This window comes from Centroberyx gerrardi, chromosome 24, assembly GCF_048128805.1.
Source record: "Centroberyx gerrardi isolate f3 chromosome 24, fCenGer3.hap1.cur.20231027, whole genome shotgun sequence".
Classification (NCBI taxonomy): domain Eukaryota; kingdom Metazoa; phylum Chordata; class Actinopteri; order Beryciformes; family Berycidae; genus Centroberyx; species Centroberyx gerrardi.
In genome coordinates this window covers 6,586,111-6,605,349 of record NC_136020.1, presented here as the reverse complement: position 1 = coordinate 6,605,349, position 19,239 = coordinate 6,586,111, and the positions used below count along the sequence as shown (strand labels likewise).

The 19,239-nt window shown below is 43.8% G+C and overlaps 1 protein-coding gene across 1 annotated transcript; it reads left to right on the top strand.

Moving 5' to 3' along the window:
• The first annotated feature begins 291 nt into the window (after nt 1–291).
• On the top strand, nt 292–18,616 carry fgd6 (FYVE, RhoGEF and PH domain containing 6). Its single transcript, XM_071920597.2, has 21 exons — nt 292–491; nt 2,797–4,900; nt 8,405–8,522; nt 9,387–9,454; nt 9,573–9,603; nt 11,938–12,089; nt 12,838–12,994; nt 13,105–13,192; nt 13,491–13,541; nt 13,634–13,692; nt 13,776–13,847; nt 14,052–14,120; nt 14,385–14,468; nt 15,022–15,101; nt 15,250–15,352; nt 15,506–15,649; nt 15,738–15,840; nt 15,939–16,036; nt 16,171–16,299; nt 16,422–16,570; nt 16,699–18,616. Exons 1-21 carry the CDS (start codon nt 482–484, stop codon nt 16,739–16,741), a joined length of 3,912 nt encoding a protein of 1,303 aa, XP_071776698.2. The 5' UTR covers nt 292–481; the 3' UTR covers nt 16,742–18,616.
• Nucleotides 18,617–19,239: the final 623 nt, after the last annotated feature.

Here is a 19,239-nt window from a genome sequence, read left to right as displayed (position 1 = left end):
GCATGGCTATTTTGCCTTCAAAATAAAAGCCGCACATTTGTCACCCACGTGCAATGAAAAGGACATTTTGCAAAACAGCAGCAATTGTATTTTAATTTACTACAAATCCTACTTAAAACAAAAACTATATTTTTACTTCTATACTTGGTATTACTCCAAAAACGTTGAAACACATGCTCCCCAATTAGAGGTATTTTACAAGTCGTGACCGGAAGTTTATTCTTTTATTCTGGTTGACTTGACACTGGTAGGAAAAGCACCGTGGCTGAAAACTTCGGGAAAAATGGAAAAAGTAATAGGCGTAAAGACTTTATTCACGCATCCGTTGGTGAATTAAGGAACAACGGCGTTGGATCTGTACGTTTTCTTCCCGAGGTGGTTTTCAAACTGACAATGGTGTCGAAGGAGAAAAAAACACCGAATTTCTTGCAATTCCATTGAAAGTAAATTTACTCATGGAGAAAGGAGCAAGACGGGAGTCATGAGCACAGGTTTGTTTCCTGGGGGAGCTAACTTAGCAAAATCCTGCTATGCAAGTGCCTATTGTGGTTAAAGCAAAATACCGTTTGCATTTGTCTTTGCTTACAGCAACCGAAAAACTATCCAATTTGAACGTTGTACCCGATGTTAGCATCAAGTCTATTTTTACACGGCCCTGGTTAATTACAGTTTTTCTTAATGATAGCTTTCAAAAAGATATGAGAGGATATGCTTGACCTCAGTTTTAGTGCTTTCTAAAAACTCGTATCATATCTAACAATGAAGTTTTTCCCTTTCCATCTGTTATTGCAGCCACTGTCAGCTGGGGGGGAGATAAATCCTTTGTCTTAAAACATCTGTCCTGCTGTTGATGCAACAAGACATCAAACTCGATAACAACAATACTTGTTAAGCTGCAATATTAAAATCGAATGTAAAATAGTAAACATTTGCCTGGATGAAGCGGGATACCCTCAATGAATCCGTTCCACCAAATGGGATATGTGCCACCGAGTTTTACAGATTTTTTTTTCCACGGCATGAGCGGTTTTAGCCCCGATATGTGCCTTTCACTCTTGTATAGAGAGAACATCAGGCCAAATTCAAACATCTGGCAGTATAACGTTGCCTTGCTTATCGGCAAACGTACATACATGGTAGAACATAGTTTAAGACCTTTTACGAATCGTTACAGTATTTTGGTAAATTCGGCATATAGATAAATCACCAAGCCGCACTTAATTTTAATAAAAATATAAACTTTTAGATTGGTTCTCACTCGCCTGTGCCATCCACGACGTATGTTGGTAAAAGTAGGTTGTGAGGATAAGCGGCGAACCAGTTCTTCAAGTTGAGATTTTAGTGTAATACTGGCTGCTTGGTGTATTGGATGTATTCCGAACTGAAGAGTGGCTTCTAATGATTCGTAAAATACTTGAAGTTTTAAAGACTTTGTTCTACCTCGTATGTGGCTTTACCGATAATCAGGGCCACATTACGCTCACAGATTTTTGAATAGAGTTTGGCTTAACGGTCTCTCCCAACAAACCAGAACAGCACGTATCGGGGCTAAAGCGGTTTCTGGTCATTGGCCTTTCGGGAACATCCGCTCGATGACTCCGCTTCTCGTGGTGTCGGCCAGCCAAGACTTTCAGCCAGTTGAGCGGAAAATATGGCCTACAATCTCACTTAACAGCTTTTTATTAGTGGAGAGACTCCGTTTTTTATTCAACCTTTATTTGACCAAGTTAGTTCCACTGAGACTCTCTCTTCAAGGGAGACCTGGCCAAGAAAACAGCATCAAGACTAACATACAAGATGCAGCAATATACAAAGTCAGAATACAGTCAAAGTCACATCAAAGAAAGAGCAAGGTAAAACAATGTAGCAAAGTAAAACCTTCTATATAAGCACTTAAAAAGGTACAGTGTCAAACCAGCAGGTTCACAAGGTCAAACCTATTTAAATCTCGACTAAAAAAAAAGTAAAGACAACTCCTTAGTCTGCCACAAGATCCTTCATTATAAGATTAAACTAACCAAGAGAGACTAGCTCTTTCAGTCTTGAATCTTTTTCTGTGAATTCCATGTTGAGGGAGCAGAATACATAAAGACACTTTTGCCTAATTCAGTTACAGACGGACAGCTGGAGTGTAGACAGGAGACCGTGCAGAGTAAATATACTCATAAGACAATTCACAATACCACAGACACCACCACCACCAAAATTCACCAACTAAATGAATGTGCATTGTTCATGATCCACTGTAACAACTAAAAGACACAAAGTAGAGACATGGTAAGCATGCCAAGCTCTTTCATGTTCAGGGAGGAGGGCATCAAATTCCATTGTGAATCTGTATTTATAATCCAGTTTTACAGTGTGAGAAGTGTCACCCATCAGGTCAGAGAGACAGTTATAGACTAATTACATTATAATAAATGAAAGTGGTTCTACAAAGAAGATGTGACGAGAGTAGTTCAAATTCAACAACACTGAAAATTGTTTCACTGAATTGAAAAGGACCATTGAGTTTGATCTTTTTGTCAAACACCTACAACCTATTTTTGATCCCTAATTTTATTAACACACAACTCCCACCCCCGGTTCTTGGCTGCAATAGTCCCCTGTGACCCCGAGACTGACTTTTTGACCCCAGCCTTAACCACATCTTGCAGCTGTCTACACTTATGTTAGGGGAGGCGAGGTTGAAGCATGCTTTCATGTGCTCTGCTAGCGCTGTATGCTTCATTCAAAAAGAAGGGTGGGTAAATGATTGTGGTCTGCTGTGTAAATCTCTTCTGTTCCTTCCCGCAGGTGTGAAGAAGCCTCCATTAGCTCCCAAACCTAAACTCCCTGCTACCACCAAACCCTCACCCCCGCCCATCGCCCCTAAACCCGGTCTTCTCACCCAGCCCTCCGTTGTCTCCCACCCTTCCCCTCCTACTCTGAAGAGAGCCAAACCTGTCGTTGCACCCAAACCATGCATCCCCAAACCCTCGGCCTCGCCTCCCGCTGTACCCCCACCAGCCAAACCCGGCACACCCCCCACCCTATCTCAGGAACACCGGGAGGCTTCAGATGACAGCCTCTTGCTTCTCAACTCCAAAAATGGGATTTTATTGGACCCTAGCAATCGTGAATCGTACTACATCATTCCCACGTGCTCCTGCGGGCTCCAGGAGTGCCCCCAGTGCCAGCACCTGGGGAACGGAAATGCAACCGAAATTGGGAGTGATATGCACGACGACTGGTTGCAGAATGGGAATTCCGCAGAAGGATGTGGGCTTCCGGCGATGAGGCCGCGAGACAGAGTAGAAAACCGAGAGGGAGTAGCCGTGGAGAAGGGTGGAGGTGGATTGATCAGCAACAACGTCCACCCTAAGCCCAAGGACAAACCCCAAAGACAGAGACACTTGGATAGGGGATTGGTGAGCAGAGAAGCGCAGAGGACCGAGGAGCAGCAGGGGAAAGGGTTGGAGGAGGCTGTAAGATACCAGGAAAGTGCTTTGGGTCAATCATTTACGGTGGCAGAGACTGAGGTTCCTAACACACAAGACTCTAAATCCACCTATGATGTTGCAGGCAGCATCATCTCCCCGAGTCTCGCTCCTCATCAGCCACTGTCTCCGTCGTCTTCCCCAGAATCCTCTCAGGTAGGGAGCAGCACCGCACCTTCTGCCAGGTTACCCCCCGATCAGCAGGTCCCCGCTCCCCCCAGTAAGCCTCTTCCAGTCCCTCACCCACGTAAACCGAAGAAACCAGTCCTGGTGAGGCAGGATGGCCTGGAGGGCGGTGCCCAGGACGGGGTGGCGGAGGAACACAAACAGGGGCTCGAGACGGGCGATTCTGAGGGGACGCCGAGTCTAGCCGGTCTGTGTCTCAGTTCAGAAGGGGAGGAACTCGAACAGGGTGTAAGCGACAACCCCCTACCCCAACAAGTCCCAGGTGTGGTAGACGATGAGCCCGATGCTCCTGTGCCCCCTCCTCGACAGACTTCCCTCTCGCCCCGTTTCCGCAGAACGATCCACATGCCCCCCTCCCTTAACAGAAACACCTCGCACTCCTTAGACCTGCTCTCTCAGCCGGTGCCCGACTTACTGAGCCACGACAGCAAAAAAGAAGGCGGGGAACGTCGGGTGGAGGAGGATGAAGAGGACGGGTACGGTGACTTTGAGCGTTACCCCATCACACACAGCCTCCCCAAGCAGATCAAACTCAGCTGCCACCCGCCTCTGGCCAGCACCAGGAAAGCCTTTTCTGCTGAGGGTCAGGATTCACCGAGGGCGCCCCCCCGGAAGCCCCAGAGACACAGCCTGCCCGCTCCCCCTCCACCCTGCATCACCCCCCCTGCACCTCCGCACGCCAACACCCCCATGAGGGAGCTGCCCGCGCCTCCCCAGGAGAAAACAGCGTGGCGCTTTGCCCGGCCCTGCGTGACGTTCTTCAGCCGACAGATGCCCACCAGGAGCAGCGTGCCCCCCCAGGGCCGAGCCCCGCTGCTGGGGGGCAAGCAGAGGGCGCAGTCGTTTTCCGCGGCCGACCTGGCAACCCGGGCCGAACACAAGAGGAGCCTGTCCTTCCGGAAGCTGCTGGAACTCCGGCTCTCCGTCAAGATGCTGCCAAAGCTGTTGGCCAAGGGAGGGCAGTCCCTGGACTGTACCAGCGTGGAGTCGAACAGGGGGGATAAAAACCTGGAGCAGCCTAATAGCGGCACGGAGGAGGCTGACGGCAGCGGGGAGGGTGGAGAGGGATCGGTGGAGTATGAGAACGTTCCGCTGTATGAGGAGATACCAGAATATATGAACCTGCCGTTTCACAGCGCACGGCTGGGCTGGCCACATGACCCCAATCCAGCAGATTCAGACATCTATGAGGTGCAGGATCCCTATCGAAAATCCCTGGGCGACGAGTACGAGAGGTAAGATGTTTTGTTCAGAGTATGTGTTGAAGTGTGTAGCTGTCTGTGTGAGACATGCTGCATTATTTTATTTCCCTCTTTCACTCGCACTTTCTCTAAATAATGATCTAGCTTTGTGTTTGTGTGTCTCATTTTGTTGTGGTGTGTCTCAGTCCGTGTGCGATGATGATTCATATTTCAAAGGTGACAGCAGTAACATAGGGATCATTGTATCCTCAGATGATATGTCACCTGAGGCAAATAGCCTCAGTAAAGCCATCACTCATTACCGCAGTATAATAGGAGAGACCGAATATGAGACCATGCCTGTGTACCAGCCTTTATGAATGAAATTTCCTGGTCAAGGGTAAAATGGAGAAAGATTATTTTTTTTAGGTCTAGAACAATGTCACACTGGTGTGTGTGTGTGTGTGTGTGTGTGTGTGTGTGAGAGAGAGAGAGAGAGAGAGAAAGAGAAAGAGTTGATGTGGGCCAAGGTCCAGCCCTACTATTCAACATCTAACCCATGTTATTGCCCTGCAATTTCAGGTAACTGATAGCTACAATGTGGGAACCATTGTGTGCTACAGGTTGCATAGGTGATATTAACATCAGTGGTGTGTATTTCTGTGAATGTGAAAGTCAGTCTCGGAGCTAGTGGCATTGAATGTGAATAGAGCATTGATGTGCAGCAGGTCGGCCTGTTTTCCTGTGGGTTATTTTCAGTGGCCAGGGCAGGAAATGTCTGAGAATCGCAGAAACGCCACACAGCTCTCTAGAACAGGGAAAATAAACCTCCAGCAACCACTAGCCTCTCCTCCTCCTCCTCCTCCTTCTCCTCCTCCTACTCCTCGCTCCCGCCCTCTCACTGTGTCTAGCCTCATCTTAACCTCATCACTCTATTTTTCCCCTCTATTTCCCTGTGAGAAAGTTTGAAATGCCTTTTTTTCCGCATCCAGGTAAATGAGTGAGTCTGTCTGAGGGGCTGTGGTTCTGGAGAACAAGAACCAACTAACTATTACTACTAATAATAAACTATTTATATCGCACTTATATAAAAGCAGAGTTCACAGAGTGCAAGGAGGGCAAAGAGAAGGAAGAGATAAAAATAAGAAACACATTCAAAAGAAAATTGGATATAATAGGAATCAATACATAAAGTAAAAGAGAATACAAAAGAAATGTTGACACGATTAAAAAGTGGGAAAATAAAAAAAACAATTACATGACTGCATATGTATAGCTAGAAGACACAGAGGGTGCAAACCAACACTGAACAATTCTCTAACTTGGTGTTATACCCAAAGAAATTATTCCTATCACTAAAAAAATATATATATTTGTTGATCCTGCTGACATACCCCTAGGATTTGGAATCATGTCTCTATCTCCATTTCATCGTTATGGCTAAAAAGTGCCTGATGGTGGAAATCCCAAATCCGGATCACCACCAAAATCTATGCAATTGGCCCTTGGCACAATTGACATCTGTTCATAAGTTTTTGAGATATCCTGCTGACAGACAATGTAACTAACAAGAGTCAAAACATAAAAAACATATGTTAAATATTATATATGTAGGTAATTTAAAAGATGATAGTGAATTTGCTAGCCTAAGCTCCTCAGGCAGAGTGTTGAACAGTCAAGGGACGCCGACAGGACAGTCACCCAGTCTCCCAGTCACATTCATGCTATTAAGATTCCATTGAGTCACTCTATTCTTGATAGTAGGACCAGACTGCTGCTTGTCCTGCTCAGGAGCTGTTCCCATGATGGATGGCATGGTTCCCATTTCCACTGGTCAGACTGAGCCACTATAGCAGTGATGAGGTCAAGGCCAAGTTAGGTGGAGTTGAGGTAGGGTGGCGTGAAATAGCAATTAAAGCAATTAAGAAGACCTAGCTTGTTTCTTAATTCTGTCTGGTATGCAAAGTGGATAGTTAGGTGTGTGTGTGTGTGTGAGAGAGAGAGAGAGAGTGAGTGAGTGAGTGAGTGAGTGAATTTGTAGTGTTTCCCAGGCATCTGAGCCTGTTAAGTTTATGTAAGCCTCAGGCAGTAAACAAGTGGCGCTCTGTGCCTGACCCAGTGTGTTGGAATGCTCGTCTATAGAGAAAGGGAGAAAGAGTTTGAAAAAAAGGGAGGAAGAGTGTGTGTGTGTGTGTGTGTGTGTTTGGGAGGGGGGGTATTGAGTCTTAGGTAAAAGATAAACTGTCGAGAGACAAGCAGGAAAAACAAGGAAGTGGAGAAGGTAGGCTATAGCTGATGGGAGTGAAAGAGGAAAAGAGAGAATTTTGGAGTCATTCGATCTTTATTAATGCACCACACGGCTGTAAATTCCCATCTAATATTTATCCCTCACCAGTACCCTTCTTATCAGGGTGTTGAGGGAGAACGGTATGTCTCCTGTAACTATCATACATCTAGACAAGAGTGCAACGTCCTACAAACTCACATAAGCACACTGTAGACAGCGTTGTGTAGGTGCTGCCATAGAAACAGTCAGTCAGGACAAGTACGCAGATTCAAGGATGAATGTACTTTTGAACTCAAAATCAACCAAGACACTGACAGTCTTCCCTTCCTTTTTGAAGTTCCAGTCCGTCCCCGCATCAGGGAGCCGTCTGTCAAATCATACAAAGTGTTGCGCTCTAGCATAAAGACTATGAGGCTCAGATCAAAACATTAGTGACACACAAACACATGTTGCTACTTGTGCTAGTCTGGCAGACAAGACTGTTTGTGGGTAGTGCAGAGCCAGCATGTTGTCCTGCTGCCAGCAACGGGGTTGATAGAGAGACAGTGACAGACAACAACGGAGAAGATAGCAATTATATCATAAGGCCACAATACACAGACAGCTGTTTTGAAGCAGTGATGAACATTATTGCTTTCAATATGAATGAAGGCTGGCAGATGTGTCAAAATCAATGTAAATAATATCGTGGGACAGAAGGAACAGTGAACAAATATAGCTTGTAATTGTCTTTGGTGTAATTGCTCATCTAGGTTGCCTCAAAATGTTCATTGTATAGTGTGCTGTATACACCTATAGTATAAAGTGATAGCCTACATTGTGTCTGTCATTGTGCTGTCTTGACTGATTTATCTCATAGCAGGGATTTTAAATTCTTAACAGTGAAAGTGAAGTGATGAAATTATTTGTCATGCAAAGTAATTAATATTTTCCTTGTACAATGCACTATTTTCTTTGTGTAGGGGTCGGTTCCCACAGCCTTGCTTTCATTAATAAAGGTTATTGTGTGTTCAAGTTATCAAGTTCCCCTCTTGCACAAAACCAACACTGCTGGTAACGTGACCTTTCTTAAACCTTTATTTATCCAGGGAGGGTTTCGCTGAACGCACATGCTCCTCTTCAGCACCGCCCTGTTTCACATTCACGCAATTACACAATTTCTTTGAAAGCCAGGGTAAATCCTGCCGTGTACACCATTTATTCCTGCTCTTACTGTCGCACCGTTACTGTTTGTTGTGCTGAATGTGTGGTCTTGGTGTGTTGGCGACCAGTGGCTGGCTGCGGCAGGATGAAGTCCACTCTGAGGAAGAGGAGGAGGTCCACAGTTCGGATGAAGAGGACAACAGCTCCACCTCCAGTAAGGAGCACTTGGACGTGGCAGACCGACAGGTAACCACCCTCTCTCTCTCTCTCTCTCTCTCTCTCTCTCTCTCTCTCTCTCTCTCTCTCTCTCTCTCTCTCTCTCTCTCTCTCTCACTCACTCACACTCTCTCACACCCTCACACACACACACACACACACTAAAATTTAAAGGTAATTCAGTCATGAGAAAGCAATGTAGTAGCTGTCTAATAGGTGATAACTTGCTAGTTGAAGCAGAGCCACAAGAGAGTGTAATGTTTAGCAATGTCACTGCCAGAGACCGAGCTGTCATTGTAGCCAATACACAGTAGATGGTGTGTGTGCGTGCCCAGCCGGTCAAAGCCCTCCAGAAGTGTGTGTGTGTGTGTGTTGAAAGCGGGGGGGGGGGGCTTAGGGTTCAGGAATAGCTCCCTCAATGGCCGAAAGAGTTTTTTTTTTCCCTTTGTCCTGTGTGACCCTCTTTATGATACTATCAGCGCCTGTGTCTGATACCCCTCAAAAGCTGGAGGGTATCACAAGCTCCGGCACTGATAGGACCAGGAGGCCCTTTCAGTCAAGCAGGGGCAAGGCCGCTGTCCAAATTAAGGCAGCGAGAGACCGCCCCATTACCATTCCCCAACACACACAATCAGAAAGAGAGGGGGAGAGGAGAGGGAGAAATGCAAAGTTGCTGCTCTACTTTCGGGCACAGTCCTGACTGAGCTGTTGTTTGGAAGGCTGAACAACTCGATTCCCTATGGTTTTACATAGTAAAGCAGGACCGAGTGATCATGGTGGTTTGCAGTGACCCTGTAAGTGAATAGTCAAGTGTTGTGTACGTGTGTGAAAAGGCTGTCGCTGTGGCGTCTCTGTGGCATCGCCTGACTGTTGTTTGTCCATCTGTTCCCCCAGCAAGAGGACGAGATGAAGAGGAAGAAGGTGGTGCACATAGCCCAGGAGATCATGAGCTCCGAGAAAGTGTGAGTGCTTTGATTCTGCAGCAGTAACACATAATGTCGCTCCCAAGCTGCATGCATGCTAAATAGTCGAGACATATTTTGTATGTTTGTCTTACTCGTGTATTTCTGCTTTCAATAGGTTTGTGGATGTCCTGAAGCTTCTTCACATAGTAAGTGTCTGATTTAGTGAAAATTACTAGTTGTGAAGTACTGTATGTCTCTTGCGATTGTCTTATTGACATTTGATTTAGTGAAAATCACTACTTGTGAACCATGACTCTTAAAACGGTCTTACTGAAGGAAATTTGATTTAGTGAAAATCACTAGTTGTGAACTATGCCTCTTAAGACTGTCTTATTGAAGGAAAATCTGTGTAACTTTATGAGCATTATGGTTAAGTGCTTTCTTCCCAGTCTGTGTTTTAACTTAACATAATCAAATGCATGTTTTGTTATCCCTACTGACACTGCGATTGTTTTGAGTGGTGATCAAAGCGTTCTCCTAGGGATGGAGATGAATTAATGAGGAGCTTTGGCTTGCAACTTCTCTGCTGAAGTGCTTGTAGGGAGTTATAATGCAGTTGATTCCAGAGCCGCGGCTTTTAAAGATGCTGCGCTGTAGTTTTTCCTCTTCCTTGCGGCGCCGCGGTTGCGAGCAGGTAAACCCGTGCTTACAGCCAGGGATTAGGTCCTTTGATCTGTCCCGTCACTGGGGACACTGGCAGGTGTGTGTGAGAGGGAGAGAGTGTGAGTGAGAAAGAGAGATTATTAACCTGTCATCAGTAAAGTGTTGGCGTCGCTCTGGGGAGGCGAGCTGTGCAGTTTGCCTGGTGAGTTGTAGCTGTACTTATGAGGGAGCTTGCACTGGACTAAAGAGATACACTTTACTTTGATATTTGGTAGAATATTATTTTTCATAATCCATGTATTGTTGAAAGTGTTTTGAAAGGGCCCAAGATACATGAAATTGACGTAACACCTAGACAGCAAGTATGAAAATACCAACAAAAAAAGTTTTCTTGCGACACTGTCAATATATTTAAGTTCTTCAGGTCTTTTGTTTATATCTGTTAGGTGTGTCATTGGTTAAAGGAAGTTGTATTTTTCGGGTGTTCTTGTTTATGAATATACCACAAGAACAGGGTCCGTCCTTAGGGGAAGCCCAGATGAGAGAGTTCAGCCAACCGACGCCGAGGGTCAAGGGTCCACCTGTCTGGCTGTCTCAGACGTGGCTTTAGAGAAACCACCACAGGATTAGCTTAAAACACTGTCCTGTGGCTGACGGGGGAGGGAGAGGCGGGGAGCTCTGTCCAAGAAAAGAGGTCAGATCGCATTCTTCACTATCCACGGCTGGCCCGGCCGCACAGCAGCTGCTTCCTCAGGCCACAGAGTGCACCTCCAGACACACACATGCCATAGCTAATCCTGTGCGTGTGTGTGTGTGTGTGCAGGTGGGTGCGTGGGTTGCTAAGTATGCTTGAGTCAAGCCATCCGTCTGATGTGTACCTTTTAATTCTCCTTTCATCCCCCTTTTGGTTTGATTTTGGAGCCTAAGACCATGGTGTCATATAATAAGGTAACACTTAATTTGAAGTGGTGCTCATAAGGCACCAAAAACACATGAAAAGCACATTGTGAGCACATGATAATTATTATAATCATATCATGACATAATAAATGTGTAAAACTATACAGGGTTGAATGATTTATGGTGCGACTGTATAGTTAATGACATGATATTAAATGGAACATTATTTTCTGATATTTGATTAGCCTAGTTTGCAAAAACATTTTTCTATGCTTATAATAGGTTTATATCTGCTAGTAATGCATCACAATGTACTTCAAGTAAAGTATTACCTAATATAATAATTGATTTTGTTTGTATCAAACTTTTTAAAACAAATGGTATACAAAGTACTTTAGTAACCAAATAAAAGCAGAGAGCATACACATGAAATAAGTAGTAGTAAAAAATGTAAACAAAGCACTACAACATAAAAATTGTGAATATGTGAGTAGAAACAGTATAATATTAAAAATAATAGAATAAAAAACATACGTCTATAAAAAATGACATTTAAGAGGAGATTTAGAAGACATTACTGATAGTAATAGATTTCTGGCTGTATATGTACTCTGTCTGCTAAATGCTGCTGTAACATTAGTGCTGTGTGTGTGAACGGGTTCAGGGTGTGAGTGAGCGCATGTTAGCTGGGACATTTGAATCCTGCGTGGCCTCTCCACTTCCTTCCAGGTGGATGTGTGTGTTGGCACTCCAGACAGTGTCAAAGTGCTGACTCAGCTGTGTGTGTGTGTGTGTGTGTGTTTGTGCGTTGTGAGTTACGTGCAGAGGTGGGGGGGCACGTTTATGAGGTGATAACCAGGTGTTCCTCATCTGCGGCAATATGCTGTCACCTATATGCCGTGTCACCCCACCCTGTCCAGCTGTGTGTGTGTGTGTGTGAGAGACGACATCAGAATTCACCCTTTGTGTCCCTGCAGGACTTTCGGGATGCGGTTGCCAAGGCAACTCGTCAAAATGGGAAGCCGGTGGTGGATGAGCGGATCCTCAGCCAGATCCTGTACTACCTGCCACAGCTCTACCAGCTCAACAGAGACCTGCTGAGAGAGCTGGAGGAGAGGGTGGCCCACTGGTACACACACACACAAACAATACTGTAGTCTCCTTTATTGTCACTAGGGATGAAGTGGAGGGTAAACCTTTTAATTTGCGGAATAGAGTTTACTACATTTTTCATCTGACATAAAACTTTATGATGCAAAATCACAGTGTACAACATCCTTTATATATATGCTGTAATTTCAGTTATTGTTTTCTTCATACTATATATTTCTTATTATTTGGCATATTCTCATATACTTTTTTCTTTATCTCAATTAGTTCCACTGCTACTACTATTGCAATTTTGCTCACTCTCTTAACGCTGTAATCAATACCTTTTCATACTTTCATTTGTACATGCCTACTAAACATGTTCAAGTCCATGTTTATATGACCCCCTTTTTCTATATTTCTATTTATATTCTATTTTTTTGGCTGTGTCCTGTTACTATTTGTTGCTGCAACAGCCTAATTTCCCCACAGGGATCATTAAAGTTGAATCTATTCTTATCTTATCACAGTAAGTAGTAAGTTAAGTAGTAAGCAAGTTATACAAAGGTATACATAAGGTATTTTAAGGAAGAAAAAACATTAGTGCTTCTCTGAAAACATATAAGGTGTTTGTTTCTATTGGTGGTTGTTTGCAGTATGATGATCACCGACTGGAGGTCCTAGCTGACCTACCTTTTGATATATATTCTTATTCAACCACACAAGGCTGTCAGTGCCTGAGTTGTGTCACTGTATGAAGGGAAACATTCTTGTCTGTTTGGTCACAGGAGCGATCACCAGAGGCTGTCGGACATCTTCGTCCAGAAGGGGCCGTACCTGAAGATGTACTCCACCTACATCCGCCAGTTTGACAACAACGTGGCCCTGCTAGATGAACAGTGCAGGAAAAACCCCGGGTTCGCCGCCGTTGTCCGAGAGTTCGAGGTAGAGCTGGGAGACTATTTAATATCACATTTTGGTCTAAATGCCATTGCTCATTGTTTTGAAGCTTTAGTATGTGTGTGTGAACAACGGCTTTGTGGTTTTTGTCTCAGACGAGTCCAAGATGTGCCAGCCTGGCTCTGAAACACTACCTGCTGAAACCAGTCCAGAGAATCCCTCAGTACCAGCTGCTGCTCACAGGTAAAAACACTCTCATTACATACGCTCTCTCATTGTCTCCGTCTCTCTTCCTACCAGCCTCTGCTCACTACAGGTCAAGAGTTTAATCAGTCATGCCTCTGTTTTATTGGCAGCACGTGAATTCAAACTCGAGCTGAAGTGTGGTCTTTCTATTTTGGCATGGTTAGTGTTGTAGTGCCACACTGGCCCCCAGTGGACAAACGCAGTAACAGAAACCTGTGGAATATCTTTTGACAGAGGGTCAGATTCTGCATAACAGATTTCAATTATCCTGTGAAACCTCTCCGCTCTTTTCCAGATTACCTGAAGAATCTCCCTGAGGACTCTGAGGATTACAAGGACACACAAGGTTAGACGCTACTGTGTTCATCACAAATGCCTGGATTTTTAAAGTGAAAACGCTACTTCAATATCTGTGTTTTATCTTTGCTCTCAATGCAGCTGCTCTGGGCATCGTGAAGGAAGTGGCCAACCATGCTAATGATATTATGAAACAAGGGGTAAGAAATCATCCAGTTAACATCTCTTAGCTTTGCAATGAAGATCTACTTAAGTTTCACTGCTTGCCTCATATTTGTTTTAGGATAACTTTCAGAAGCTGATGCAGATTCAGTACAGTCTGAACGGCCACCATGAGATCGTTCAGCCAGGCAGGGTAAGTAGCAAAAAAATATGTATTACCAAAACCAAACTATGAATTTATTACTATTGTTCCACTAGATTGACTTGTTAGTGTTCCTCACATCTTACCCAAACCAAGGTTCATATCCCAAAGTTATTATTATGCAGCGGCCACTGGACTCCACATAGGCATTTTTAAACCCAGTCCATTTAGACTTGTCTTGTCTTCCGTACTCAGGTGTTTCTGAAGGAGGGCACTCTGATGAAGCTGTCCAGGAAGGTCATGCAGCCTCGGATGTTCTTCCTGGTGAGTGATAAGCGGACCGGTGCACTGGCCCGGAAAACTGAGTCTATGAACTGTGTTTGCATAGCAATGTACCCAGCTCACGCTGTGCTTTCACATTACGTTCTCCTTTCTATTCTCGCAAAGTGAAGTTAATTTCTTAGTCTACAGTAGCAGCTACTACTTACTTTCCACTTTGAACACTGATGTTAATGTTTTCTTCTAGGGAATAGTCTATTTAAAGCAGGCTGTGTTTTTTTGAAGTGGTTTGTTTCTTTGTTTCTCCAGTTTAATGATGCACTCATGTACACCACTCCCGTCCAGTCTGGCCAGTATAAACTCAACAGCATGCTCTCTCTGGCTGGGATGAAGGTGAGAGAGACACTGCAAACAGACACTATTTTTGAATTTGAAGCATGGTCATTTTCAGTCAGTCTTAATGTCGATTTTGATTTGAAACCTTCGGTTTTTTACTTTGTATTGAGCTATTATGTAGACAATCCATTTCTCACTCCTAAATGTGCATTTGATATGGATTTATATAGGTTTTTTTTCTTGTGTTAGAAGCTGTACTCTGTATTTTAATATTTGATAGCAATTTGTTTTCTATTGTAATTTCAACTCATCTATTTGGTGTTTTTGTGCGGATGTTTTTAATACCCATTCCTATGCATTCAATAGTGTTCATTAATGTTTTTTGATGTCTTTAAAATTGGTTATTGAAGAAGCATATGTTATAGTATTGGTAATGCAATCGTGATTGAGGACACGCCTCCTCGTAACTGAACACTCCTGGGCCTAACTCCAGTGTATTGTTAGTGCATTTTGCTCTGATGAAAACCTTATATGTTGCAATGTTGGCTTGAGTAAATTATTGATGCCTTGAGGCTATGAGTCACTGAGCTTTTTTTGGTGTGTTTTCCAGGTGAGTAAGCCCAGCCAGGAGGCCTATCAGAACGAGCTGAACATCGAAAGCGTTGAGCGCTCTTTTATCCTGTCTGCCAGGTCAGCACCCACCCTTAGCAACTGACACTTAGACACTGAAGTTTGCACAATATGAGCGATAAAGTTGATGATAATTGTGATTGGTTGTAGTCGATTCAGGCTGCCTCCTATTGGTTGCTGAGGGTTCTGGTGTATTCTGTGCTTGCAGCTCGGCTACAGAGAGAGATGAGTGGCTGGAGGCCATCGCCAAGGCCATAGACGACTACACAAAGAAGAAGATAACCTTCATATCCAGCCGTAGTCAGGAGGAGGTAACACTTAAGTCTGTGTGGGTGTGTGTATGTGTTGTTTGCACAGGTTATTTGAGCTATGAGTATTAATGTAACCCTATATACATCCATGTAACCTCTCTCTCTCTCTTTCTTTTTCTCTCTCACTCTCTCCCTCTCTCACTCTCTCCTCAGGCTGATGGTCTCGGGGACAGCGGGGCCCCGTTGGGCTCAAAGGCTCCAATCTGGATCCCAGACCTGAGGGCCACCATGTGTATGATCTGCACCTGCGAATTCACCCTCACCTGGAGAAGGCATCACTGTCGCGCCTGTGGCAAAGTACTAGTACTACTACTACTACTACTACTACTACTAGTACTACTACATTACATTGTTTAAGTAATCCTCCTCTATGTCTGTGTGATAGGTGGTGTGTCAGGCTTGCTCCGCCAATAAGTACTATCTGGAGTACTTGAAGAACCAGCCAGCACGCGTGTGTGACCACTGCTTCGCCAAGCTACAGGAGAACAGTACGTCACAAGTGATTTCAGTCATTACAGGAAGTCTGCAATAAATTATTTACCTGTGGGAGATGTGTCGTTCATTGTTGTGTGTTTGTTTTCTGTAGGTGACCGTTGTGCCTCGACATCAGTTTCTCCTATCGGGAAATCTGGAGCCTTCTCTTTTAATAGAAAACAGAAGAAGATTCCTGCTGCACTGAAAGAGGTGGGGAATGATCTAAATTTCCAGCTATGTGATGGATTTTCACTTTACCTGATTTGGATTTAACTTGGCAAGTTGTTTCATCTTTGAGGTGGCAGTGAAATATGATGTGACTTCTTTTCGCGCTCTTGTTGCAGGTGTCTGCCAACACAGAGAACTCCTCCATGAGTGGCTACTTAAACAGGTCAAAGGGCAACAAGAAGCAGTGGAAGAGGCTGTGGTTTGTCATCAAGAATAAAGTGCTGTACACCTACGCTGCCAGCGAGGTATTTCGCACCACAAGGGCATGCTCTCACTCAGACTGTGTTTATGATTGTGAGTCATTGTATCTCTGAGCTCTATGTGGCCTTCTTGTCTTTTTGTTGAATATGTATTTTTTCCCCTTCAGGACGTAGCAGCATTGGAGAGTCAGCCTCTGTTGGGGTTTTTCCTGAGAGAGGAGAAGTACGGGCCGGCTCAGAAGCTGCAATTCAAACTGTACCACAAAAACACCCTGTTCTACATCTTTAAAGCTGACGACATCCCCACTGCACAGAGGTATCAGACTGGAACGGAAAATGAAACCTAAATTATATTGAAGCCTTGTGGTGAGACTTTTGTTTGCTTTAATGTGTGTGTTTTTCTAATTGTAGCCAATGTTTCTGTTGTACATTTTGTGTCTTTAGATGGATCGAAGCCTTCCAAGAGGCCATGATTCTCGAACAGTAATCCCCTTTAGTAGCAGTGAAGTTGCACCACAGCCTTGGAGCCAGTTGATAGGCAACTTATGACCCCAGATCACAGGTCAAGGGTCACCAGCTCAGGAAGGACTCCAGATGAACTGTCTACTCTACAGAGATACCCATTGCAGAATGCCAATTAGGAGGAAACCAGACTGTTTTCCCCTCAAAGAACAATGGATTGTTTCTGCTCTCTAATCATATTTCTGTCTGCAACAGCTACTGATGCTCAGCATTGTCAGTGGAGCTAATGGTGGATCTGTTCGCTTCAAGCCCGAGATGAAACGGTTATGTGTCACAGCTGAGGGTCAAAGGTCAAGTCCAGAAGCATGTGTGTGGAAGTGTCACAAAATAGATGTCAGGACCATTTACAACCCTTGGGAATCCTATAAAGTCTGGAGTCTGGGAAGGATTTTTTTTACTGCGAACGAATGAAGGAATCACTTTTGTGTGAAACAAAATATACAGAACAGTCTGTCCCAGCCAGATCATGCAATCAGTCTTCATTCAAGCATATTGATATTGCCTACTCTTCCTTGTAGTGTTAAAATCTACAATTTCGGTCAAGCAAAATTAAGATGAAATTTAAAAACCACACCCAACTTTGTAAAATATTCAAAATGGCAAGATATCTCATTTGAATCATGTATGCAAAGTATCTTTTCAAGTGTCGAATGATGTAACAAGGTTGGATTTTACTGTGAAAAACAGGTTTCTACAAAGAAACGGGAAGTTGATGTTCCGCTCTTGAGGTTTATCTCTCTGGATAAGAGATTTTGTTCATATCTTTTTTTTTTTTTAGACTTTAGAATACCAAACATTTAAATCATGGGTATAACAACATACTGGAGAAAACTGGAAACGTCATAAATAATGTAGATATTTTAACTGCAGTTCAAATGTATTTTTGTTTGCCTGTCCAGCCACATCAGAAGTGGCCCATGGGTAATACTGTGTATATGAAAGTGGAAGAGCAACATTGACCCTTTTTATGTCAAAGCCGAGAGCTAATATTTATATAGAATTGTACATTTTTCTGTCTGGAAGCGTAGGAGGAGCTTGATTTATTTTATCTGCCATAATGGTTTTAAAAGCACAGGCTGCCACTTGTTTTGTAACTGGGGGTTGTTAGGAAATATGTTTCTATGAAAGCCATTCTTTTTTTAATTGTATTTAATTAGACCATTTAAAAGAGAACTGCTTACAGGAAAGGAGCAGGTCGTCTTTTTTTGTTAGAGAAGATACTGTGGAAAGTATGCATGAACTATATTTCTGAGGAAATGTTCAAAAGCAAAAGCAAAAAATCTGAACTAACTACGAGGATTGTTTTTTACACACAATGTGCCTTATATCTCCTGTTATGAGATAAATCGCAATAGTATAGGTATTCTGTTTGAAAGTGTTCATATGAATAAGGACAAATTTAGCTATCCAGTTTTCATGACTACTCACTTTCTAAGTCTTTCTAGCCAGGCTACTCTGGTTCTGCAATTTTACAAACACTAATTATTCAGTATAGTCCATTTCTTCAGGGTTACCTCTTGTATTTCAGTTGTACTAATGAGATTGCCATAAATTGCACTACCCCATCATGGCAATTAAGTTGATGGAGAATCCAGAATCCCAATCTAGTGAAGGAATGAAACAGCCAGTACTCGGGTGAAGGCTATTTGGCTGCCATCTTCATGCAGTTTCAATTATGCCACATTTAAATTTTGCAGTAGCCTGGACTGAGAGTGCTAGTCGGGGGCTACGCAGCATGCATTATTTCCATCCTTTGTGATTGTTCATTAACAGTGACCCTTTGTAAACATCTCCACTTTATTCAGAGTTATAGAGTCTGCTATAAATGATTCAGAACTGTCAGGCAACAGTTTTTAATAAAAAAAGAAAAAAAAACAATATCTTGTCCTCCTGTATTTTTGTTCCTGTTTTTGTGACTTCAAGGGAGGAAAACCAGTGAGCTGTGGAGAGGACCCATAATCCCAAGCCACTGTCACTAGTTAATTGCATAGCGCAGATTGATGTGTGTGGGAAGGAGGAGTTCAAGTGGCTGTCGTATGCATCTGTGTGCATGCATGAGTTTAGTCTGGGTTAAGTCTGGGTCTCTCCCTTTGAGCTAGTGATCAAAGCACTGGCTGGAGAGATAAGGCATATTCCATGGGTGACTCATGTATCAAAGCTCTGCATTTCACTGTGGGGTTTATGCTCTATTTCCCCCTTCCCTCCTTCAGGACTGACGCTGGACCGTATTAGATCTCTTGGGCAGTGAGCAGGGAAACGCCTTCAGCCGGAGAACGTGACTTCAAGCCTCTCTGACAGCAAGCATCCGCCCTGCTGAAGTGTCCTTGAGCAACACACTGAATACTCACCAGCTCCAGGGCTGCTGCTCTGTATCTGACCTTGACCTCCCTGTGGAGGGGGGCAAGCAAATAGACAATATGCCTATGAGGAACAACAATAATTCTTTAGTTTTTCATTATTAAT